General features: G+C 42.0%; 1 protein-coding gene across 1 annotated transcript in view; it reads left to right on the top strand.

Annotated features, from left to right (window-relative positions):
* The first annotated feature begins 3,711 nt into the window (after positions 1 to 3,711).
* LOC112266713 (D(2)-like dopamine receptor) overlaps positions 3,712 to 27,259 on the top strand; it is a 51,334-nt gene continuing 27,786 nt past the window's right edge. The window contains exons 1-2 of the mRNA XM_024444430.2: positions 3,712 to 4,119; positions 23,168 to 23,478. Of these exons, the coding sequence (XP_024300198.1) occupies positions 23,200 to 23,478 (279 nt within the window). The 5' untranslated portion in view covers positions 3,712 to 4,119; positions 23,168 to 23,199. The remainder of the gene's footprint in view (positions 4,120 to 23,167; positions 23,479 to 27,259) is intronic.

Here is a 27,259-nt window from a genome sequence, read left to right as displayed (position 1 = left end):
CGGGGCCCAGATCTCTCTCGCTCTTTCTCTTTCTCTCTCTCTCTCTTTCTCTTTCTCTGTAGTCTGTTTCTCTCCATCTCTCGCTCTCTCTCCCTCTCTTTCTCTCCGCTCTCTTTCTTTCTCTCTCTCTCTTTCTCTGTAGTCTGTTCCCTCCCTCTCTCTCTCTCTCACTGTATCTCTCTGTATTTTTCTATATCTCTCTCTGTCTCTCTTTTTCTCTACCTATGTGTAGCACAATACAAATGGCTGCTTGCAAACAACATATGCCAAACAATACATGAATACATGCCAAACAATATATGATTAAATATGGTGGTATCTACCAGTTGTGACACGTTTATTTAGCACTGATTAATCTATTATACTTGCTTTATGAGAGAGTTCAAGCAAAGTGTACATCCATGAAATATGGCCAGGCCAATAACATTTCCTGACAGTGTAGCTATTTGCAGCAGATAGATAGAGTACTGGACTAAAGATGTAGAGATGAGTCCTTTCATGGGACTGTATTTGTCACGACTTCTGCCGAAGTTGATGCCTCTCCTTGTTCGGGCAGTGCTCGGCGGTCGACGTCGACGGTCTTCTAGCCATCGCCGATCCATTTTTAATTTTCCATTTGTCTTGTCTTGTTTTTCCACACACCTGGTTCTCATTTCCCTCATTATGTGTTGTGTATTTAAACCTCTGTTTCCCCCATATCTTTGTGTGGTATTGCTTATTCTGTTTCATGTTATGCGCACGTTAATCTGTTGTGCTGGGTTATGTTAACCCAAATTGTTATTTAGTGTTTATTTTGACATTTGCTTCTGGTTCGCCTAAATAAAAGGCTCTGTTGGATACCCAATGTCTGCTCTCCTGCACCTGACTCCCTTACAGCCATTTACGCATACCTGGCAGCATTATTATTTTGTCACATCGTAGCACCTGCCTTCTGTACATAAGACACACTACAGTCCCTTACGGTCCCTTGTGACTAGACAGGCAGGCTTTGAGCCAAGAGATATAATGAGAATCAGTGCATTACAATTGCCTGGAGTTAGACTTTGTAGCTGTGTCCGTTATTAAATAAGGAGATGCATGTCAGTCGGACTGGCAGATTGAACTGTTCAATAGAAAAAGAATGATAAATAATGATGATCCCTACATTCTATATCAGGCAGGATTTTGCTGGTTCGTACTAAAGAATATACCCAAGTAGAGGCTTGGAGTGGTGTAGTGGTCTAAGCCTCTGCCTCTGGAGCACATGTACAAAGTACAGCTGCCAGCATGACCTAAAATCCAACCCACTACTCTCTCAGCACTGTTTCTCCTACCTTTCAGCTCTTGTATCGCTCTATCCAATAAGCATACAACATCCCTAAATATATATATAAACAAAAATTATATAAATAAATAAGGAGCTGATGCTTGAAATTAGAAGTTACCGTGATGTATTTTTTGCAATCTACAGTTGTCATCTCATCAGCCCAAGTTAATAGAGGTTGTTGGTGGCAGTGCCTAGCTTTAATGGTAGCCCCGTTGCACTATGGCGGGTGTGAGCTGTTAGTGCCCATGGCCAAGGATGTGACTGGAGAAGACAGGCGGATTGATAGGAACACTGTTCTTGTCATGACAAGGACATTCAAACCCATGAGGTGTTTCTGATCATGTGTGCATCCCAAATGGCACCCTATTCTCTATATAGTACACTACTTAAGTTCTGACCAGAGCCCTATGGGTCCTGGTCAAAAGTAGAACATTTACATAACGAACAGGGTGCAATTAGGGGCGCAGCCCACCTCTGTTCTCTCTGTCCTTTACACCCCATGGGAGATGGGTGGATGTCGTATAGAGGCAATGGTTTCTTCCTCTCTTTTCTACTTTATATTCTATTGGGTGATTGTGATTGATTTGACACAATCCGTTTGATCATGTGCTTGTTCTGTCATGAACATTTTAAGATGTCATTGTTCTATAGTGGGTTTGCAGTGCTGCATATATAATGGTCCCGAGAGCATTATGTCATCTACATTAAAAAAATGGCACAAATGATCTCAACTGCCTCCTTGGTAATATGTTTGCCAGTTCGATTTCAGTCCAGTGGCTGTAAGTATTTGGGCCTTTTGATTTACTGTCATCAGTATAGTATCTGATGTGATGTCTGCAAAGCACAGTTGTTGCAACTGTGGGGGAGCACATTTCTGCCACTGGGAGTAAAACATTGCAAATTTGTCAAACTTACTATACTGTTTAATGAAGTGAAGACTCACACCTCACACCTCACTCAAGTCACACCTCACGTGTTCTAATATTATATGCCAGTCATTGTATTTGTAAGCAAAGGCTACGCTGTATGTGTTAACTTCACATAAAATCCCAAGTTCAAGAAACATCGGGAAACTGCGGCACTCCAAAACGTTTCTTTAAAAAAATGGACAAAAAGACATCACTTCAATTCACCTTTCCATTTTTTGTCCGGGCAGGCTAACGCGTTTCGGCAGTTATGCCTTCATCAGAGATGTGCGGAAGCCATTGTTTTTTTATAAGCTGGTGAATAGGTGATAACTACAATTGCCCACACCTGTGGAAGGGCGGTACATAGTGGTAATAAAAACATTAGTGAACCAACAATTATTACAATATACATATAAATACATATACAAACACAGATCAGCAGGATAAACTTGATAAATACCATTTAGGTATCATGATGACGTATTGGAAATTTGAGACATTTTTGGTGGATTTAGTTACTTCCTACTGCACAGTAAAGGCTACAAAAAATAGATGCTTGGGGGTATCTGGATAGAGAGACTGTAGTTGAATGTATGTAGGAAAATATACATAGGTATTCAAAATACAGCACATCCATATCATCTACATGTTAGCATCTCTGTAATCCTATGGGTTGGTAAAACGTATTTTACTGTAAGAGTGGCATATTAGAAATCAATTGAAATCTTTAGGAAAAGTTTTGATCCTATTCTTTAGAGAATACTTCCAGTTGCCTTACTAGTGTGTGTGTGTGTGTGTGTGTGTGTGTGTGTGTGTGTGTGTGTGTGTGTGTGTGTGTGTGTGTGTGTGTGTGTGTGTGTGTGTGTGTGTGTGTGTGTGTGTGTGTGTGTGTGTGTGCGTGTGCATGCGTAAGTACAGTATGTGACTGGAGCATGGTTCTCTAAAGGGGTTTTAGGAATACACTGAACTTTTCAACTTTGTGGAAACACTCACCTGCTCCCTTTTAGGAATGGAAATGGCATAGTTTGGTAAACGAGCACTTTTATTTTCACATGAAATATGAATGTTGACCTTGTGATCCAAGACACCCACTACCTATAAATGTTTGTTATTGTCTCTCAATCCAGGTGTGAACAGATCATTGGTCATGTAAAACTTGATTCACACCTTTACATGAACATCTTCAATTGCTTAATTTATGAATAACGATGAACAACTTGCAGGCATCTCTATCATTGTCTAACATAATGCCTTTTGGGACTCCTTAACATATATTTAAAGAGGCATCTCCTTAAAATATTCTATATCGAATTTAGGCGGGCCAACAATTCCACTGTCATTCGTATTAAAATAATACAGATATGTCCGGCAGACTACATAAACTCAAGATAACTGTGTCTTTTAAAGAGAAAAATGCGCTTATGCTTTTCCCCCCAAAGGTTTAAGAACTAGCCCCGCCTTAATTGTACAGTCTGTTCTGCTCGTTATAGTTGGAGCGACTGTTCCACCGCCAGCGTTGAAGGTTACCTCGTGCATAGTGCGTAAACGGTGCAGGGGGGCGACGGATATTCCGCTGCTCTCACACACAATCAACCGCGCGGTAATGATGCTAGCCTGAATCTTACCTAAGGTTTTCAACAAACCAAAATAATATGAACTTGAGTAGGATAATGTAAAAAAAACAATGTTTTTGTGAAGAGCGTTCGTCAGACCATATGGCAGTGCCTTTGGTGGAGCAACTTATCATTTGCTTCTGAACAACCAGACTCGATGAACAATTTGAGAACTTTGAGCAAAATGTTCAAGCCAAACGGAGGACTTCAAACGCGGTGAATTTGGATATCGTTGGATTTAAAAGACGGATCCCTGTAAGAGCAGTGATTCAATCAAACTTATGGCGTGAAGGTAAGAGCATATCTTGCTCTGACATAATTAACACAGGTCTAACGCTCTAGAGGTTAAATTGTCCACATTTAAGATAGACTAACCGATATTTGCACTATAAAGGAAAGTGTAGACTAGATCCAGTTGCTTAAAGTGATATTTCAAGATCATAATAGTTTTTTTTTCATATAATTAATGCTTCTTCCTTTTTAAGTTTTCAATTGGTAACAATTTGCGCACGGCTGAATTCGAGAAATCGATGAGGTATTGAGAAATTTTATTGAATTGGAGCATATGCTGTAGGGCAGTGATAATTTCATGATCAACTAAACGATGTGCTCTAGGCTATGACATTTGCGTGCGTGAGTGCCTGCGTGCGTTATTATGTGTGTTTTTGCGTGGGTGTCTGTGTGCATGCATAAATATGTATTTATCTGCTTGCGTGTTTGTTTGCAAGCATGCTCTCGGCATCAAAGTGCATGTTTGTGGATTTAAGGATGATTTCTGTGTAATATGCCAGTGATGGAACATGAAAAGGTTGCATATTGGTTTTCTTCAAAGGCCTTGATGATGGAGCAAAGCAAACATGTGATTATGTACACACTCACCACTAGTAAGTAATTTAAAGACTTATTGAATGTGTATGGTCTGCTGTGCCCCAGTGACGGTGTGTTTTTGTGATCCTGTGAGGGAACTGCCTGTTTATCTCATGCAGCTTCTTGTTCCTATCAACAGCCTCCTGAGAGCAGCAACACCATCTTTAATATGTCTTAAATGTGTTGCCTTAGAATATAAACTACTGTTACATACAGTAGGCTACAACTAAATCAATGAGGGTTGTACATGTAAGGGGTTTTGTTTTGACTCTACTCCACTTTGTTGTATTTATTACTCTTTATGGGGTCCAGCAAAAATTAAGGCAATTATACAACAACATAGATTCCACAACAGATTTCACAACGCATTGAGTATATGCCCTCAGGCCACTACTCTACTACCACCACATATCTACAACACAAAATCCATCTGTATGTGTGTATTTTATCGTGTGTGTGCATGTCTGTGCCTGTGTGTGTGTGTGTGTGTGTGTGTGTCTCCTCACAATCTCTTTTTAATATATATCTAATTTAGCTAAAACAGTGTTTAATCCCTCAATTAAATTATTATATGAGCAATGATAAAAATAACAAGGTGGAATCCACAGCCGACAGTCGTACTCATGACAAAAGATGATGATAATTGCTATTTTCATCATTGCTCATATAATAATTTACTTGTGAGGGACCAAACACTCTTTTAGCATAAAATGCCAGCAGGCTTTTGGAACATATTTAAAACAATTACACAATTACTGAGAAATACCTAATTAGCCTGAATGGTGACAAATTAAAATGACTCAATACTCTCCAACTGCAGAGAAACATCTTTAAATGCAAACTGCGGAGAGACAGGAATAAATGGACACACTGTGTGCAATAATTATTTTAAGACACAGAGAATAGCAACTGTTATTACAACTGAATTGCAGTGATTTTAGGTCTGATCAAGCTATGTTATGCTACTTTTATGATTATTTCTGTTTGTGCTGTCCATTGTCTTGCTTACTGGCAGGTCGGAAGCCTATAGCTCCATACCATCTCAATTACGATCCTCTCAGCTCTCTGGTTACTCTGTACTGTATCTCACTCTTGTGCTGCTGATGGCAATCCAAGCTGCTGCAATTACCCTACAGATCAGGGTTTCCCAAACCCCCCCGGGTGCATATTTTGGTTTTTGCCCTAAACAGCTGATTCAAGTCATCAAAGCTTGACTATGAGTTGGTTATTTGAATCCACTGTGAAGTACTAGGGCAAAACCCAGGAGGGTGCACGTTGCCTACCCTATTTTCTAAACTAGAAGGATTCGAACAATCTAGCTTTGTTTACACGCTTGAGTCATGTTTGGTTTGTTTGGAGGTAGACTGTAGGCTTCAGCAGATTTCGCCCTTGCAGAAAGCTAGCTGTCTCCCATGATTTATGAAGACCTCCATTTGAATACTTGAGACACCACCACACTAGTACTGTAGTCTGCCAATACATCATGGCTCATGTTTCCATACCTTCAGTTTCAATAACCACAACCTTAAAATAATAACACATTAAGACATCATTTTCTGGTGTGGGTAGACGTTATGTGACATTGGGGTTTTTCACATGTCAATCATTTAATTGTATTGGTAAACAACTGAACTGATGTTCCCACTTCGAGTACCTTTTCCCGAGTGTGTCAACTGCCGGACATCTCTTGCAAGCAATGCTCACAGAAAGGACTGGAGATGGAGGAGGCAATTAAGTCCAAAAACCAATAAAATGTATGGTCTGCTTATGATGGTGCAGGTTACAGTCATACACTGACACAGTGCATCTGTCTGGTCATTAAGGGGCTGTAGGGGCCAACACGATGAAGGGGGTGTAACGTGTCTGACCAGGAATGAGAATGTTATGCATTTTAAATGGTGTTTATGGCATGTGTCATATGTTCAGACAAACTTGGGTTCAAATAGCATTTGTTTTCTTCCAAATTAAAATACGGAGTGTTTGATTGTCTGCCAGTTGGGTGGGTATTCACTTTTAAGACTTATTCCATTGGTTGCAATGTGCCATGCAAGCTCAATCAAGCACAGCTCAATTATTTTATAGAAAATTAATACTACTTGAACCCAGGTCTGATGTACAGTATCCCTAGTATTTGTTGCATCCAAAATACCATCTACTGTATACTGTCTGGATAACAGCTCTTCTTATTGAAACACAGAGGAGTACATTTTTACATAACATAGGGAACATTTCAATTGCATACTCCTCACGTCCTCTCTCATTTCTCCTCAAAACCCATTGGAGGAGAAGGTCAGAAGGGAGGGACCGTATAAACCTTTAGTTAGCCCTTAGTCCCTTTGAACTCTTATCCTAAGCTGATCAAAACGTCATACATCTGGCATCACACTTGATTTTAAATGTTTCCTGACAAACCTTATCTAAACAAATGGTCCACGGTGAAATCCTTGCCTTATCATAAGTAAGCAGTCTTGGTTATTTTGGGTTCTTAGAAGCAGAGATCCTTTCTCCCCCTCTATCTCTCTCTCATCCACTGCAGGATTATAAAGAGACAATGCTCCCCTGGGAGACGTTTAACTCCTTTTAGTCACAGTCAGGCTAAATTGTCAAAGCTCTCTCCACAGACATACGAACACGTGCACACAACAATACACACAGGCATACACACACACATTCATATGGGTGTCCTCTATGGTTACTTCTGCATGGCATGATAAAGTATCACAGGTACAGGAGCAGTGCGTGGGTAAAATCACCAGTGAAGCCAAGCCAGGAAAAAAATCTGTATTACAACTTATGTGTTGTGATAATTGCGTCGTTCGCCTGTTAGTTCATATGCCTTGGCACTGTTATATATCTATATCTAGGCCTAAGGCCGAGACAATAAGAAGACACAGTGGCAGAATAAATTCAAGTCCAGAAAATATATTGCATGCAACAAACAGTTACATTACCTACAGTATGGTCAAGCAAGTTCATGTTTCTGACATTTTTGGACTAATAAACAACTATTGATTTAAAACCACAGAGTTGACGCAAATCACAAAGAATACACTATTGCAGCATCATTTCAACTTAACCATTTCAACATCATCAATCAAATTTATTTAGAAAGCGCTTTTTAAATCAGCTGATGTTAACAAAGTGTGCAGGTTAGAAGCACGGTGGCTAGGAAAAACTAGGAAAGGCCGGAACCTAGGAAGAAACCTAGAGATGAACCAGGCTATGAGGGGTGGCCAGTCCTCTTCTGGCTGTGCCGGGTGGAGATTATAACTGAACATGGCCAAGATGTTCAAATGTTCATAGATGACTAGCAGGGTCAAATAATAAATCAAAGTGGTTGTAGAGGGTGCAACTGGTCAGCACCTCAGGAGTAAATGTCAGTTGGTTTTTCATAGCCAATCATTCAGAGTATCTCTACTGCTCCTGATGTCTCTAGAGAGTTGAGAACAGCGGGTCTTGGACAAGGTAGCACGTCCGGTGAACAGGTCAGGGTTCCATAGCCGCAGGCAGAACAGTTGAAAAAGGAGCAGCAACATGACCAGGTGGACTGGGGACAGCAAGGAGTCATCAGGCCAGGTAGTTCTGAGGCATGGTACTAGGGCTGCGCGAGAGAGAGAAAATATAAAACCAGACAGGAAGATAACGTCAGTGACTCAACCCACTCAAGTGGCGCACCCCTCCTAGGGATGGCATGGAAGAGCACCAGTACGCCAGTGACTCAACCCCTGTAATAGGGTTTGAGGCAGAGAATCCCAGTGGATTGAGGGGAACCGGCCAGGCAGACAGCAAGGGCGGTTCGTTGCTCCAGTGCCTTTCCGTTCACCTTCACACTCCTGGGCCAGACTACACTCAATAATAGGACCTACTGAAGACATGAGTCTTCAATAAAGGCTTAAAGGTCAAGCCCGAGTCTCTCCCCTATGGATAGGCAGACCATTCCATAAAAATTTAGCTCTAAAGGAGAAAGCCCTGCCTCCAGCTGTTTGCTTAGAAATTACTCGGGACAGTAAGGAGACCTGCGTCTTGTGACCGTAGCATACATGTACGGCAGGACCAAATCGGAAAGATAGGTAGGAGCAAGACCATGTAATGCTTTATAGATTAGCAGTACAACGTTGAAATCAGACCTAGCATTAACAAGAAGCCAGTGTAGAGAGGCTAGCACTGGAGTAATATGATCATATTTTTTGGTTATAGTCAAGATTCTAGCAGCCGTGTTTTTAGCGCTAACTGAAGTTTATTTAGTACTTTTTCCGGGTAGCCGGAAAGTAGAGCATTGCAGTAGTCTAACTTAGAAGTGACGAGCATGGATTCATTTTGCTGTATCACTTTTGGAGAAAGTATCTGATTTTTGCAATGTGCTTGATATGTTCGTCAAAAGAGAGATCAGGGTCCAGAGTAACGCCGAGGTCCTTCAGTTTTTTTGAAACGACAATAAAACCATCAAGATTAATTGGCAAATTCAACAGAAGATCTTTGTTTCTTGGGACCTAGAACTAGCATCTCTGTTTTGTCCGAGTTCATAAGTAGAACATTTACAGCCATCCACTTCCTTATGTCTGAAACACAGGCTTCCAGGGAAGGCAATTTTGGGGCTTCGCCGTGTCTCATTGAAATGTACAGCTGTGTGTCGTCCGAATAGCAGTGAAAGTTAACATATTTTCGAATAACATCACCAAGAGGTAAAATATATAGTGAAAACAATAGTGGCCCTAAAACGGAGCCTTGAAGAACACCGACATTTACAGTTGATTTGTAAGAGGAAAAACCCTCTTCAGAGACAAACTGATATCTAGCCGACAGATAAGATCAACACCAGGCCAGAACTTGTCTGTGAAGACCAATTTGTGTTTACAATCTCTCCAAAAGTATGTGGTGATCAATGGTATCAAAAGCAGCACAAAGGTCTAGGAGCACAGATGCAGAGCCTCGGTCTGACACCATTAAAAGGTAATTTACCACCTTCACAAGTGCAGTCTCAGTGCTATGATGGGGTCTAAAACATTGTTTGTCTTCAGGAAGGCAGTGAGTTGAAGCGCAACAGCTTTTTCCATTTTTCTTTTGAGGAATGGGAGATTCCCATTTTTTTTTTCTGGGTCAAAGTTTGGCTTTTTCAAGAGGTTTTATTACTGCCACTTTTAGTGAGTTTGGTACACATCCGGTGGATAGAGAGCCGTTTATTATGTTCAACATAGGAGGGCCAAGCACAGGAAGCAGCTCTTTCAGTAGTTTAGTTGGAATAGGGTCCCGTATGCAGCCACCAGAGGACTACGACACAACCTGATGCAAGTGTTTTCTGTCAATAACATTTAGCTTCTGGTGTGACGTGATTGGTATGAAGCCAAATCCAAACTGGCTTCCATTGACACTTTTTTTGGTGACAGATGGTTGGTGACATTGAAAGACCCCGAGGTGTGTAGGGAACAACATTTACCCAGGTTTGAAGTGCAGTACCTCTCTTTTGTGATGTTAGTCTGGAAATGTTTCAATAAGATCTAAATGTTAGACTACACAGTGTGGGTTAGAGTGTGTATAGTTTAAATAGCTTTTTAACTGCAGTTTAGAAATGTTTCCCCAACTGGTACAAAACCTTACTGTGTGACCGTTACTCTGGGCTTTGATACATACAAGTAATGGTCCAATCAAATATGTTCTTATTGAAGATGAAAGATTTACATCTGGAAATAGCACGTGTCCATTTAGACCTTGGCCCATAACCTCAACATCACATGCATTCATTAAAGGGTCCAGTGTTGTTATGGCTTAGGATCTGCCATGATGGGCGGGCTGTCAGTCATTCTGGGATGTTAGCTAGTAGCTACACCATGGGAGCTCTGTTCATGTGGAGAGTGAAGGTGGTTTGTGAAATAAGAATGGGTTAATCAGGCTCTTGGGAATGAAGTATAAGCATAGGCTATATGTAAAAATATCTCTCTCTCACTCATAACAAAGAAGTATGTGGACACCTGCTAGTCAAACATCTCATTCCAAAATAATGCGCATTAATATGGAGTTGGTCCCCCCTTTGCTGCTATAATAGCCTTCCACATTGCTGTGGGGACTTCCATTCAGCCACGATCATTAGTGAGGTCGGGCACTGATGTTGGGTGATTATCCCTGGTTCGCAGTCAGTGTTCCAATTAATCTTAAAGGTGTTCGATGGGGTTGAGGTCAGGGCTCTTTGCAGGCCAGTCAAGTTCTTCCACACCGATCTCGACAAACCATTTCTGTATGGATCTCGCTTTGTGTACAGGGGCATTGTCATGCTGAAACAGGAAAGGGCCTTCCCAAAACTGTTACCACAAAGTTGGAAGCACAGAATCATCTACAATGTCATTGTATGCTGTAGTATTTAGATTTCCCTTCACTGTAACTAAGGGGCCTAGCCCAAACCATGAAAAATAGCCCCATACCATTATTCCTCCTCCTCCAAACTTTACAATTGGCACTATGCATTCGGCCAGGTAGTGTTCTCCTTGCATCCGTCAAACCAGTTTTTGCGTGTCCAACTGCCAATAGGTGAAGCGTGATTTCTCCCCCCTGAGAACGCGTTTCCAATGCTCCAGAGTCTATTGGCGGCAAGCTTTACACCCATCCAGCTGGCGCTTGGCATTGCGCATGGTGATCTTAGGCTTGTGTACGGCTGTTCAGTCAAAGGACCATTAACTGTGAATGTGGCACTAGATGTGGGCTGGTCCCCTTAGACATTTAGTCAGAATGACTAGCTTTAGATTAAGCCTTGGTACAAACAGATGGTTGGTGACATTGACAGACCCCGAGGTGTGTAGGGAACAACATTTACCCAGGTTTGAAGTGCAGTACCTCTCTTTTGTGATGTTAGTCTGGAAATGTTTCAATAAGATCTAAATGTTAGACTACACAGTGTGGGTTAGAGTGTGTATAGTTCAAATAGTTTTTAACAGCAGTTTCGAAATGTTCCCCCAACTGGTACAAAACCTTACTGTGTGACCATTACTGTGGGCTTTGATACATACAAGTAATGGTCCAATCAACTATGTTCTTATTAAAGATTTACATCTTGAAATAGCATGTACCCATTTAGACCTTGGCCCATAACCTCAACATCACAGGCATTCATTAAAGGGTTTAGTGTTGTTAAATGAATAATATCTCTGTAATTGCTCCTGTGTGGGATTCATACTCTCCATAGGCTCCCCTTTTCATAATTTAGTCCTTGATCTCTCTGATTGAACTGTCTTACGCACAGATTTTCAAGTTTACATTTTCAAGTTTTTATGTCACATGTACAGTGAAATGTCTTTCTTGCACACTCAAAACCCAACAACGCAATAATCAATAACAATGTAATACTAGAAAAAAAAACACATGAGCGATAATAAGAAATATGAAAACACTAAGTAAGTAAGCATATTATATACAGGGTAGGGCTGACTCCATTTAGTAGACCGGTAAATTGTTTGGTCGATAGGCTGTTGGTCGACTGAGATTATTATTATTTTTTTTCGTCAAGCAGTCACACATTTTTTCATGGTGCACAAGACACGCATCTGACTCGCTCCTGTCTCAGTGGACTAATCCATTGTGGAGGCCACAGGGATGGAACAGTCCATCACTCTAAGACGTGATACTGAAACTGTATGCAAATATTATGTAAAAAATAACGGTGCAATAAATCTAATGTTATTTAAGGACAGACAAATGCGGTTTCTCCCACGTTGGATATGGTCGCTGTTTCAGAACCGCGGACAATCTTCAGTGTGCAGTAGAATTTGCTTATTTCCCTATGTTGCTATGTGCATAACAGCAAAGTTAACCAACGTATTGGGATGAAAACAATGTGGGGGAAGCAGCAGCAGCAGAGACAAGGAAACGGCCCTTGCTTTAGCCTGTCTCCCAAATTGAGGAGGTCTATAATCAATAGCCTAACTTTTAAATGTGCCTGGCTTTATAAATCAACCATATACAGTGGGGCAAAAAAGTATTTAGTCAGCCACCAATTGTGCAAGTTCTCCCACTTAAAAAGATGAGAGAGACCTGTAATGTTCATCATAGGTACACTTCAACTATGACTGACAAAATGAGAAAAGAAATCCAGAAAATCACATTGTAGGATTTTTAATGAATTTATTTGCAAATTGTGGTGGAAAACTTTTGTTATTGACCAAATACTTATTTATCTCAATACTTTGTCATTGCCAACAAAGGTTATATAACAGAGGTCAAACCTTTTCTGTAAGTCTTCACAAGGTTTTCACACACTGTTGCTGGTATTTTGGCCCATTCCTCCATGCAGATCTCCTCTAGAGCAGTGATGTTTTGGGGCTGTTGCTGGGCAACACGGACTTTCAACTCCCTCCAAAGATTTTCTATGGGGTTGAGATCTGGAGACTGGCTAGGCCACTCCAGGACCTTGAAATGTTTCTTACGAAGCCACTCCTTCGTTGCCCAGGCGGTGTGTTTGGGATCATTGTCATGCTGAAAGACCCAGCCACGTTTCATCTTCAATTACCTTGCTGATGGAAGGAGGTTTTCACTCAAAATCTCATGATACATGGCCCCATTCATTCTTTCCTTTACATGGATCAGTCGTCCTGGTCCCTTTGCAGAAAAACAGCCCCAAAGCATGATGTTTCCACCCCCATGCTTCACAGTAGGTATGGTGTTCTTTGGATGCAACTCAGCATTCTTTGTCCTCCAAACACGACGAGTTGAGTTTTTACCAAAAAGTTCTATTTTGGTTTCATCTGACCATATGACATTCTCCCAACTCATCCAAATGCTCTCTAGCAAACTTCAGACGGGCCTGGACATGTACTGGCTTAAGCAGGGGGACACGTCTGGCACTGCAGGATTTGAGTCCCTGGCGTCATAGTGTGTTACTGATGGTAGGCTTTTTTACTTTGGTCCCAGCTCTCTGCAGGTCATTCACTAGGTCGCCCGTGTGGTTCTGGGATTTTTGCTCACCGTTCTTGTGATCATTTTGACCCCACGGGGTGAGATCTTGCATGGAGCCCCAGATCGAGGGAGATTATCAGTTGTCTTGTATGTCTTCCATTTCCTAATAATTGCTCCCACAGTTGATTTCTTCAAACCAACCTGCTTACCTATTGTAGATTCAGTCTTCCCAGCCTGGTGCAGGTCTACAATTTTGTTTCTGGTGTCCTTTGACAGCTCTTTGGTCTTGGCCATAGTGGAGTTTGGAGTGTGACTGTTTGAGGTTGTGGACAGGTGTCTTTTATACTGATTTAAAAGTTCAAACAGGTGCCATTAATACAGGTAACGAGTGGAGGACAGAGGAGCCTCTTATTAAAGAATAAGTTACAGGTCTGTGAGAGCCAGAAATCTTGTTTGTTTGTAGGTGAACAAATGCTTATTTTCCACCATAATTTGCAAATAAATTCATTAAAAATGCTACAATGTGATTTTCTGGATTTTTTTTTCTCATTTTGTCTGTCATAGTTGAAGTGTACCTATGATGAAAATTACAGTCCCCTCTCATTTTTTAAGTGGGAGAACTTGCACAATTGGTGGCTGACTAAATACTTTTTTGCCCCACTGTATATATCTACATAAATAAGACAGATCTGGCTTATGTTGCCTCTTTGAGTGTTTGTTTGTTTAATAGCCTACTAATTCCGTGAGCACCAAGCCTTATGCAACTGCAAGATGTTGGATCAAGAAATTTCACCGATTCGTCAGTTAAAAAAAATCTTTGCTATACTGCAATAAAGGCTTAACTTTTTTAAATTTTTAATAAACTGTTAGTACTTACTGATTTTAGTGTTTACACTGTTCCAAACACGCAGAAAAACTATATTGTAATCTAACAAGCACCTGTTTGTCACACATATGCATGCAGCTCTCGCCCCTACACCCTCCTTTTTCTTGATCACCTTATTGTTGTTATTATTATGATCATCATTATTATAATAATGTCCTAATCATTAGTAAGCTTTGTGTAGTAGCTTTGTATAACCACCATCGAGCTGTAGGCCTAAGTGCGTGTCCTATTTAGTCTTAATGCCGTAACTTAGGCCTATATTTCAATATATAGGCTACTGTATCATTCATTAATTTGTTCATGCCATCACACAACATACAAGACATTCATGCTTTGAAATGCAATCAAGCATTTTAGTTTAACAATTCAATAATAAGGGGAGCTTTGTATAATTAGACTGAACATGAAATAAACAGCAATTCATGAATGTGTGATGTAATACAGGCTTTTATTTATTTATTTATTTAATTTATTTTAATTAATTTATTTATTTATTTTTTTGACCAGAACCCATCCAAGATGGCGTAGCAGTAAGTCGTCCTGTCGCGTCGTGTCCCTTGTATATATCGTTTCTTTTTCGTTTTTTTACATATTTTTCTTCGCATATCTCTTTAAAAACATTTTGCTAAACCTAAGCTTCCAAATACTCTCCTGCTACCCGCCTCACCCAATGTAGCTATTTTTCCTAAAGTATTTATATTTACTTCGGAACCGGAACCCCTCAACTGAAGCTAGCCAGCTAACCACCAGCTATGCTAGCGGTCTTCAGCTAACCGGTCATCAGCTAAGCTAACCTTTAGCTCGGAAAGCTCTCGCCAGTTCGAACAACGCGACTCTAACCAGAGCATAACGGACCTATTTATTTTTCATCCCCGGATTCATCCCCGGACTCCCACCGCAAACGGAACATTTTTCAGCTGGAACTTCACAACTAGCTATCTAGCTAAACCGCAACCCCGGATGATTACTCCTGGCTAGCGCTTCCACCCACTTAGCGTGAAGCTAGCCCGGCCAGCGCACCTGTACTACCACCGTAGCATACTCCTGGGCTACAATACCCGGGCCCACGACCGGTCTATCGATGTCACCGCATGAAGAGGAATAAACAGACTCACCCCATCGCGACGTCCCCCAAAGGCCAACTCTCTAGCCCTCGCTATCTCCCTGCTTGCTAAACTCGACCTGCTAGCTTGTCTAGCCCCGGTCCGCTAACTGCTACCTTGTTTAGCCCGGGCCTACGAACTGTTAGCTTGTTAGCACAGGCCTGCGAACCGTCTGAATCGCCGCGTCCCAAACACTCACCGGACCCATATTTACTTTCTATCTCTTCTTGATTTTTAATCTGTTTATACCTTTCCGGAAACCTGCCTCACCCAATGTAATACGGAATCGCTATTATTTTTAATTTTTAGAACACACTCAAGAACCTCCAGAAGCTAACCAGCTAACTAGCTACAAGCTATTTAGTCATTGTTAACTTTTTTTCAACCTGGGTAACACTCGCCAGTCCAGCTTCCCTGCCCCATCCACCGCTGCCCCCTGGACACTGATCTCTTGGCTACATAGCTGATACACTCTGGACTGTCCATTAATCACGGTACTCCATTCTGCTTGTTTATGTTTTATCTGTCGGCCCCGTTGTCTAGTCAACGCCATTTTACCTGTTGTTGTTATGCTAGCTGATTAGCTGTTGTCTCACCTACTGTTTTAGCTAGCTTTCCCAATTCAACACCTGTGATTACTGTATGCCTTGCTGTATGTCTCTCTCAAATGTCAATATGCCTTGTATACTGTTGCTCAGGTTAGTTATCATTGTTCTAGTTCACAATGGAGCCCCTAGTTCTACTCTTCATACCCCTGATAACTCCTTTGTCCCACCTCCCACACATGCGGTGACCTCCCCCATTACAACCAGCATGTCCAGAGATACAACCTCTCTCATCATCACCCAGTGCCTGGGCTTACCTCCGCTGTACCCGCACCCCACCATACCCCTGTCTGCGCATTATGCCCTGAATATATTCTACCATGCCCAGAAACCTGCTCCTCTTATTCTCTGTCCCCAACGCTCTAGGCGACCAGTTTTGATAGCCTTTATTAGCCTTTAGCCACCCTCATACTACTCCTTCTCTGTTCCGCGGGTGATGTGGAGGTAAACCCAGGCCCTGCATGTCCCCAGGCACCCTCATTTGTTGACTTCTGTGATCGAAAAAGCCTTGGTTTCATGCATGTCAACATCAGAAGCCTCCTCCCTAAGTTTGTTTTACTCAATGCTCTAGCACACTCTGCTAACCCTGATGTCCTTGCTGTGTCCGAATCCTGGCTCAGGAAGGCCACCAAATCCTGGCTCAGGAAGGCCGCCTGCTACCGACCCCCCTCAGCTCCCAGCTGTGCCCTGGACACCATTTGTGAATTGATCACCCCCCATCTAGCCTCAGAGTTTGTTCTGTTAGGTGACCTAAACTGGGATATGCTTAACACCCCGCCAGTCCTACAGTCTAAGCTAGATGCCCTCAATCTCACACAAATCATCAAGGAACCCACCAGGTACAACCCTAACTCTGTAAACAAGGGCACCCTCATAGACGTCATCCTGACCAACTGGCCCTCCAAATACACCTCCGCTGTCTTCAACAAGGATCTCAGCGAACACTGCCTCATTGCCTGTATCCGCTACGGAGCCGCAGTCAAACGACCACCCCTCATCACTGTCAAACGCTCCCTAAAACACTTCTGTGAGCAGGCCTTTCTAATCGACCTGGCCCGGGTATCCTGGAAGGACATTGACCTCATCCCGTCAGTTGAGGATGCCTGGTCATTCATTAAAAGTAACTTCCTCACCATTTTAGATAAGCATGCTCCGTTCAAAAAATGCAGAACTAAGAACAGATACAGTCCTTGGTTCACACCAGACCTGACTGCCCTCGACCAGCACAAAAACATCCTGTGGCGGACTACAATAGCATCGAATAGTCCCTGTGATATGCAACTGTTCAGGGAAGTCTGGAACCAATACACGCAGTCAGTCAGGAAAGCTAAGGCCAGCTTCTTCAGGCAGAAGTTTGCATCCTGTAGCTCCAACTCCAAAAAGTTCTGGGACACTGTGAAGTCCATGGAGAACAAGAGCACCTCCTCCCAGCTGCCCACTGCACTGACTGGGCTAGGTAACACGGTCACCACCGATAAATCCATGATTATCGAAAACTTCAATAAGCATTTCTCAACGGCTGGCCATGCCTTCCGCCTGGCTACTCCAACCTCGGCCAACAGCTCCGCCCCCGGCAGCTCCTCGCCCAAGCCTCTCCAGGTTCTCCTTTACCCAAATCCAGATAGCAGATGTTCTGAAAGAGCTGCAAAACCTGGACCCGTACAAATCAGCTGGGCTTGACAATCTGGACCCCCTATTTCTGAAACTATCCGCCGCCATTGTCGCAACCCCTATTACCAGCCTGTTCAACATCTCTTTCATATCGTCTGAGATCCCCAAGGATTGGAAAGCTGCCGCAGTCATCCCCCTCTTCAAAGGGGGAGACACCCTGGACCCAAACTGTTACAGACCTATATCCATCCTGCCCTGCCTATCTAAGGTCTTCGAAAGCCAAGTCAACAAACAGGTCACTGACGATCTCGAATCCCACCGTACCTTCTCCGCTGTGCAATCTGGTTTCTGAGCCTGGTTGCCTTGCCTGGTTCACCAATTACTTTGCAGACAGAGTTCAGTGTGTCAAATCGGAGGGCATGCTGTCCGGTCCTCTGGCAGTCTCTATGGGGGTGCCACAGGGTTCAATTCTCGGGCCGACTCTTTTCTCTGTATATATCAATGATGTTGCTCTTGCTGCGGGCGATTCCCTGATCCACCTCTACGCAGACGACACCATTCTATATACTTTCGGCCCGTCATTGGATACTGTGCTATCTAACCTCCAAACAAGCTTCAATGCCATACAACACTCCTTCCGTGGCCTCCAACTGCTCTTAAACGCTAGTAAAACCAAATGCATGCTTTTCAACCGATCGCTGCCTGCACCCGCATGCCCGACTAGCATCACCACCCTGGATGGTTCCGACCTTGAATATGTGGACATCTATAAGTACCTAGGTGTCTGGCTAGACTGCAAACTCTCCTTCCAGACTCATATCAAACATCTCCAATCGAAAATCAAATCAAGAGTCGGCTTTCTATTCCGCAACAAAGCCTCCTTCACTCACGCCGCCAAGCTTACCCTAGTAAAACTGACTATCCTACCGATCCTCGACTTCGGCGATGTCATCTACAAAATGGCTTCCAACACTCTACTCAGCAAACTGGATGCAGTCTATCACAGTGCCATCCGTTTTTTCACTAAAGCACCTTATACCACCCACCACTGCGACTTGTATGCTCTAGTCGGCTGGCCCTCGTTACATATTCGTCGCCACACCCACTGGCTCCAGGTCATCTACAAGTCCATGCTAGGTAAAGCTCCGCCTTATCTCAGTTCACTGGTCACGATGGCAACACCCATCCGTAGCACGCGCTCCAGCAGGTGTATCTCACTGATCATCCCTAAAGCCAACACCTCATTTGGCCGCCTTTCGTTCCAGTACTCTGCTGCCTGTGACTGGAACGAATTGCAAAAATCGCTGAAGTTGGAGACTTTTATCTCCCTCACCAACTTCAAACATCAGCTATCTGAGCAGCTAACCGATCGCTGCAGCTGTACATAGTCTATTGGTAAATAGCCCACCCATTTTCACCTACCTCATCCCCATACTGTTTTTATTTATTTACTTTTCTGCTCTTTTGCACACCAATATCTCTACCTGTACATGACCATCTGATCATTTATCACTCCAGTGTTAATCTGCAAAATTGTAATTATTCGCCTACCTCCTCATGCCTTTTGCACACATTGTATATAGACTCCCCCCTTTTGTTTTCTACTGTGTTATTGACTTGTTAATTGTTATTCCATGTGTAACTCTGTGTTGTTTGCTCACACTGCTATGCTTTATCTTGGCCAGGTCACAGTTGCAAATGAGAACTTGTTCTCAACTAGCCTACCTGGTTAAATAAAGGTGAAATAAATAAATAAATAAAAATATATCATTTTTCCCCCTGTTAGAACACTCTATGGTACACTTATTTGGTGATTACACTGTTCCAAATGGTCAGAAAAAGTAATAATATTGTAACCTAAAAGCAACTGTTTGGCACATGATACTCACTCAACTCTTGCTCCTATACCCTCCTTTCTCTTGATCTCCAATAGTTTCCACAACTAAGTCAAATGTCTTCCACAGATCGGATTTCCCCTTTCCCTCCTGAGCAACTAGTCAACATTTTCCCGTTTTAGAGTTTATTTTTCATGTCCTCTGCATCCATTTTTTCTGTCACGTGTTTTATTGATGTGATTATGATAGGCTATAGGTCAGGCCCTATTGGTTACATGCATGGATGTTTACATGTTTCACATAAAGAGAGCAACGGTTGAGAGAATAGGGAATGTTTTTCCTACACAAATTCGGGATTTCAATAACAGAACTTTTCAATCAGAAACAAGTAAGAAACTAAATGGCTGAAATGATGTTGCTGCTTCAGTACAGACTGCGCAATAAACACTTGCTGTGTTCTGTTTTTTTTGTCTTTGGTGTGACTTCTGGAGAACACTGCGGCATCAAGCACAATTGTTAGTGTGCTTTTCATCAAATATTGCAAGACCGTTGAGTGAGTTTTGATGTCAAAGTCACAAGATGCAATGAATTTACCGTAGAATGTTGGATATTTATTGAACTTGCATCGGGACAATAGAAAAAAACACATGGCAAAGCGACACAACTGATCAAAGGGAAAACCATCTCAGAAAAGCAAAAAGGGACATTTTATTGTAGCAGCGTGACTACATACACAAATTGAATTCTTTAGTAACAAAAAACGATCTATGTTATTCGCAAACCCATGGAAAACATCTCAAACAGGTTCAAGGCAGAATTCAATGGATTGTTTTCTGTCATTCTCTGTTGCTAGCTGCTTCAGGTAGGGCTTTACCTACAAGCATGAGCTTCACCTGGGCCTCCTATGCAGACAGCTGAGTAGGAAAGTAGGCAGAGAATCTCAGCAGAGGCGTGGCTAGGTGTTAGGAAAGAGCTTCCCCACAACCTAATGAGGTCATTAGAGGCTCGCTTAACGTCCCCCTACTCTGATGCCTCCAGAAGGCAGATGCTCCACAGCTTCCCAGACTACTTTATTTGAGTAGCTACTAGCTAAAATCAGCAGAATTAGTAGCTGGCTTCTGTTATATTCTGATAGCATGTCTAAAGTTAAGTGTTTATTGAAAGGCTATTGGTTTCCAATGCTTACATTGCAGTTTATGGAATCTATGAGTCAGTTCAGCTGGTGTGAACTTTGTTTGTCTTCTTGAATCCATCAGGAGATTCATAAATATTTCATTAGTCGGATACTATCAAAAGTGAACGCGTTTTATTCCTATGTTGTCCTATCACGATATGGCCACAATTTAAATCTTAGCTCTCAGTGTATTGGAATTAATAAGCCTTCACCGAACACATTTAGTATCAATCGTAAGAAGTGTAAATCGTAAACATCTGGGCATTTTTCTTCGCCAATGTTTGCAGCATTCATCAAAGTGTAAACTAACAATTTCCCGAGTTGTAAAATATGTGACCTGCAAATCTCCTCCGTAAACATTTATAGAGTGATGGAATGCTTTTCGTGTTCAAACATCCCCTCGGAGGCTTAAAGAGTTACTCAGCCATTTCTGACCAGCTGTTATTTGATTCACTAAACCCAACACCTCTTGGATTCGAAAAACAATTTGTGAGCCATATTCTTTTGGACCTTGAAAGAGCCTCGCTGCAGGTCGTACTTTGAGTTGGAGCCTGAGAAATGTTAGATCATTATTACTCTGGAAACACTCCCCAGTCTTTGTTCAAATATTTTCTAAGATGATACAGTGAATTCATTTTGTATCTGGAACAGCTGGTACTATTTTATTAATGCAATCAATTCTCACTTTTTCCAATTTTCTCTTGTTTAAATTTTTTTTTTTATCTGGGAAAGGTTCCAAACCGGAATAGATGCACATTTTAGAGGGCAAGGGTGATAATTATTCTTAGTGATGTAACCATTTTGAAGGAAATAATTGCACTAAGAAGATAAATAAGATAAAGGGAAGAGTCTGTAATTGCTACTGTATGCAGGCCAGGGAGGGCTTTTTCTTCTCTGCACAGTAGAGGTACAATGACCCTGCTTAGTAAATGGCTAAATGATGACTACCTACCGAAAGCATGTCAGTAGGTAGCCAGACAGAGGTAAAATGGGTATGCAGTATAATGACTATCTAGGACAAGGGCAGACTGGGACCAGAAATCAGCCCAAGCATTTCTAACACACTGGACCATTTTATTACTTGAGGCCCCCACACTGTCCAATTTTTTTCCTCAAGGCCCCATTATTGGCCAAATAATGATAATTTGGCAATAAAATAAACATTTTGCAGGCCCACTGGGCTAAAAATCAGCCCATCTGGCATTTGCCCCGAACAGCTGGTATCTACTGGAGGTTTTTCCCACTCTCAGACACTTGTATTCCATATATATATATACACACACACACATTCCAATCATCATCTTCTATCTAGGCTCCAGTCATCTGTGCTGCTATGGGAGTAAGACATAGCAGGCTATACAGGGCGTATGGATGCTTGTGGTTAGACAGGGGTCGTTGAGTGTTCATCCAGGTCAGCACTTCATGGCAGGTCACCTGCTCATGGATGATGTAGGTCAAGGTTATGCGGTCACCTTATGATTGGACATGGAGTCATTTGATGTCAAATGATGCCGGAGAGGAGACACTACTAGAAACACACTGTGTTTCTTATAAAGGTTATCAGCAATAGAATGTATGATATTGCATCTCTATGGTTTTCAAAACAAAACAAATTCTGTAAATCCATGGATTGTCAATCAATGGTCATATCTGGCTTGGCTTATTCATTTTAGCTCCTAGTGAACCATAGGGCCTGAATGTCTGGTTATACCTTGACACAATCCACTAGTTTTATCTGTACGACCTTCAGGATTAGCCCCCTGACTTCAACTTCCTAGCACACCTTGAGCTCGGTGTATGCGATTGGGAGATAGTAGCAACGGCTAGCTATCTCTCATCTTGGAATAAGCGTACATGATGCGCTGCAGGGATACGGCTGGATGCTGTTACTGCCCCAGTGAGCACTGCAAGGACAACCAGTTCAAACACAAGCTTTCAGGACAGCAGTGAGAACAATCTCTCATAAATAAAGAATTGGAGCGGGCAAATAAATGAGATCAGACAGCACAGGGCATCTGCAGGGTAAAGGCACAGGCCTGGGTCCCCGGTGCAATGCTTTCAGGTAGGCAGGAGCACGTGAGGAAGGGGGAGAGAGAGAGCGAGAGAGAGGGGGATAGAATCCCAGAGCCAACCTCTCGGCTGCTGAGTCGAAAGAAAGTTCCTCATGTACGGCGCACACTGTCGTACACACAGATGCGTGCATTCCCACAGACACGAATGCACGCACACGTACGCACAAAAAATGCACACACGTAGAGAGAGATGAAGACAATCAAGTAAATGCGCAATCCCCAATTTATGTATGTTACACACACACACACAGCTCTTATAATTTGCATATTTAGCTTTAATTACCTCTCTTTTTCTTTGTGTCCATTTCAGGGCCCGTTCTCGGCCTTCGTCACTCACAGCTAATGGATGTCCTCACACAGTATGCCTACAATGAGAGTTTCTGGGACAATGGGAATGGGAGCTTCAATGACACGGAGAGTGGGCAGAAGCACCCGTACAATTACTATGCCATGCTCCTGACGCTGCTCATCCTCGTCATCGTCTTTGGCAATGTGTTGGTGTGCATGGCCGTGTCCAGGGAGAAGGCCCTCCAGTCCACCACCAATTACCTGATCGTCAGCCTGGCCGTGGCTGATCTGCTGGTGGCCACCTTGGTTATGCCCTGGGTGGTCTATCTGGAGGTAGGTTACCTACACACCCACGCATGCTTTTTCATTGGCAGAAAGGCTTGAAGCTAAAGATACAGTTTTGTTTTTTACCCTGTGGTTGCTGGAGGTAGGCTTCCTGTACACTCATGCACATTTGTCATTGGCTAAAGGCTTAAAGGTGCAGTGTAGTATTCTTTCAGATGAGGTTGCACAGCAAATTGCATACATAGCTGAAGCAAAACAAATGCACATAAACAAGAGGTTGTTTGATTACGCTTATGCCAATCAGGGTTCCTTTTACCCTTCCTCTTGGATTTTGCCCTTGCATTGACCCTCCTCAGTCCTCCAAAATGAAAACAAACCTTTAGGGCCACATTATTGATCTGAAAAGAATATATTCGCAGTGCTCCTTTTATTAAAGGTCTGGTAAATGCAACAGCTTTTCCAAGATGTCGGTCATTGAAGCAATGAGCATTACACAAACAGAAAGGATAAAGGCAACAACTACCATTGCTGGAACAATGTGAATGCAATGTGTGTCTGTTTTCATTGTGTATCTTCTCCACATAACTGGTTAAAGATATTCATTTTAACTAAATGAGTAATAAATACAATTTAAATATTACAATTAAAATGTTCTGCGTGGCTTAAAAGTACATGAGAAATAATAGCTCTGCCATTTTAAAAAAGTACATAAATGTTATTGCATTTTATGATGCCAATTTACCACGCAATAAAATATTAAAGTTTAAATCCATCAAAAATGTTTCCCTGTCAACAAGAAAATATGTAAGTAATTATGGTTCCATACAACGTAATTATGGAATTTAATAGATAATAATTAAGATAGCATCAGCATTAAATTGTGGGAAATAGCATTGCATATTATAACTGACATTTTAATCAGTCACTCAGTAAAAAAGTTATCACTGTAGCAAATAGGCTGCAATGTTGATCAAATGTCTACTATATACAGGAGGTCAGACAATTAAGTATTCTGGTTAGAGCCCGTTTGCGCTATTCTGTGAAGGGAGTATTACACAGCGTTGTACTAGATCTTCAGTTTCTTGGCAATTTCTTGCATGGAATAGCCTTCATTTCTCATAAAAAATAATAGACTGACGAGTTTCAGAAGAAAGGTCTTTGTTTCTGTCCATTTTGAGCCTGTAATCGAACCCACAAATGCTGATGCTCCAGATACTCACCTAGTCTAAGGAAGCACAGTTTTATTGCTTCTTTAATCAGGACAACAGTTTTCAGCTGTGCTAACATAATTGCAAAAGGGTTTTCTAATGATCAATTAGCTAATCCAAGTTTATCATTTTCAAAGGCTAACACAACGTGCCATTGGAACACAGGAGTGATGGCTGCTGATAATGGGCCTATGTAGATATTCCATTTTTAAAAATCTACCGTTTCCAGCTACAATATTCATTTACAACATTAACAATGTTTACACTGTATTTCTGATCAATTTGATGTTATTTTAATGGGCAGAAAATGTGCTTTTCTTTCAAAAAACGAGGACATTTCTAAGTGACCCCAAACTTTTGAATGGTAGTGTATGTACTCTTTCCCAGCTATAGCTAGGTTAGACAACATTGGTGAATTATTATGTATTATCTTGTGATGTGACTTTTAAAACTGTCTTGTGTGATCTAGGTGTGTGCTGTGTAAACCACGTAAGGTTGAATCAATGCCCAGTGACATTTGCAACGTAAAACAGCAGAACGGTAGCCTTGGGCAGCAATACAATAACCTCATTCCAGCAAATCAATTGAGAGCAGGAAGTAGTACAGGTTTCGGAGGAAAAACTCCTTGTTTTACCTCGCTGTGTTAGGATGTTATGTTTTTACCGTGGTCTTTGGCCAGTGACGTGAGAGGCTATCCAAGACTGCAGCGAAATAATCCTCCTATGTGTGTATCAATGAGCCGGCCTCCTGATTTACCAGGGCTATTAAGTTACTCTAAAATTATAGTCTGTCGTGTGCTCGGGAGAAAAACTGTGACTTGATCTCTTGCTCTAGCATCCAAGAAAACGCCAATAATTCTCCTCTGGTCTACTTACATTTAAAAATCTTGTCATTTTGCAGATACTCTTATCCAGAGCAATTTACAGGAGCAATCGGGGTTAAGTGCCTTGCTCAAGGGCACATTAACATATTTTTCACGTAGTTTGCTCGGGGATTCAAACCACCGACCTTTTGGTTACTGGCCCAACGCTCTAAACCGCTAGGCTACATCTGACTAAAAGTTGAGAAATGCCACATACAGTAGGCTAACTCGTTACACAACCTTTCCACAGTGACCCTCAGCTCCCTTCAAACGGGCCTCTCAATTGTATTACAAAGGATACCAAGTTTAAGGTTGTGTGGATTAGTACAGGTTTAACAAGAAGTTAAGGAGATTTGATGGTTTGTTGTGCACAAATCCCTTTATTTGTCTTACTGACTAATAGTAGCATAACCAGCTTTTACAATGCTATGGAAATGGCACAAATTAAAATCTGTGCCTCTTATGCAGTAGGCTGCAGCTTGGCAACATAAAAGGGCTTAGTGTTAGCATGAGAATAAGCACTGCCCTTAAGTGAAACTGGTGGATTTTTTGGGATGATTCACACTCATGAAACGTTAGATTTCTAGCAGAGAAAAGAGATGTTATGTAGGATTATGCTACGACACAACGAAAATAAACACGTTGATCTTTTATTACAATGCCGTGTTTTGGATTATCGTCCCTCTCCCGGGAGAACATTGTAATTTGCTGCGTGACCATTGTCTATTTGTTTTCATCTGGCTGAGATCTTGTTCAGGTTCATTTATCTTCCTAGTATAACAACAAGCTGTGGTAATGTGTTGGTCACAGTCTGCTGCAGGAGCACTGTTGCCCTTTCTCGCTAAATGCTACATTTGCATGAATTATGAATATGTTACGCCTTAGTTCGACCACGCCAAATGTGGTATATTAAGAGCCTCTTCTTGACATATGCTAGATGACCTTAGGTCTTCAGATGTTTATTGGCTTTGATGAGCAGCTGGGAAATATGCTTAGCCTCTCTCCTCCCAGCCAGCCTCACAGTATGTTAAACAAAGTGTCTGTGCAGATGGCAAACGAAATGTTGACATTTCTGAGAAAGTGCGAGATCTAATGTACAATCCCCGCGCAAAATGAGAAAAACAAAACGTCAGGACTGAATCTGAAAATATGTATCGGGCCGCAGTTGACGTTAACATAGCAATGGATTTCTCGCTATGTTTTATTTTTACGATGTCAGGGCAGTCACCGACCAAATCGATCCAACATTTTCCAGCATCACTTATATCATGGTGAAGGTAGATATATGTTTCCAATAAGCCCTTACCATGATGTCTATGGGTGTTCATAATGATCTCCATTCCCTCCAGTTTGGGAGGTGTGTTAGGAGGCTGATTTGTGGAGCCTGGTATAAAGAGTCTCTCATTAGGTTTGTCAGATCATTATTTAATCACTGGCAGGGCTGCAGACTGACAACCAGGAGCAAAGACATAACCCTCTTCAAGCCTGAGTTTATCATAATTAATAACACACTGCCTCAGGACAGAGATTAATCAGACAGGTCTCCGTGAGAGCGGCTTCGCAGCTCTGGCTGTTTAAAAAAAGAAAAAGGTGAGATGCAAATATCTCTGAGCTTGACGACTCCAATATGATTGAGTGAGAAGCAAAGCACCACTCTCAGTAGTGGTGCAGGGGAAAGGCTTAGGATCTGCCACGATGGGCAGGCTTCGAAGCGCACTGTCAGTCATGCGGGGATATTAGCTAGTAGCTAGACCATGGC

Source organism: Oncorhynchus tshawytscha, linkage group LG14 (assembly GCF_018296145.1).
Source record: "Oncorhynchus tshawytscha isolate Ot180627B linkage group LG14, Otsh_v2.0, whole genome shotgun sequence".
NCBI lineage: Eukaryota > Metazoa > Chordata > Actinopteri > Salmoniformes > Salmonidae > Oncorhynchus > Oncorhynchus tshawytscha.
The sequence above is the reverse complement of the archived record's forward strand: the minus strand, read 5'-3'. Positions and strand labels throughout refer to the sequence as shown.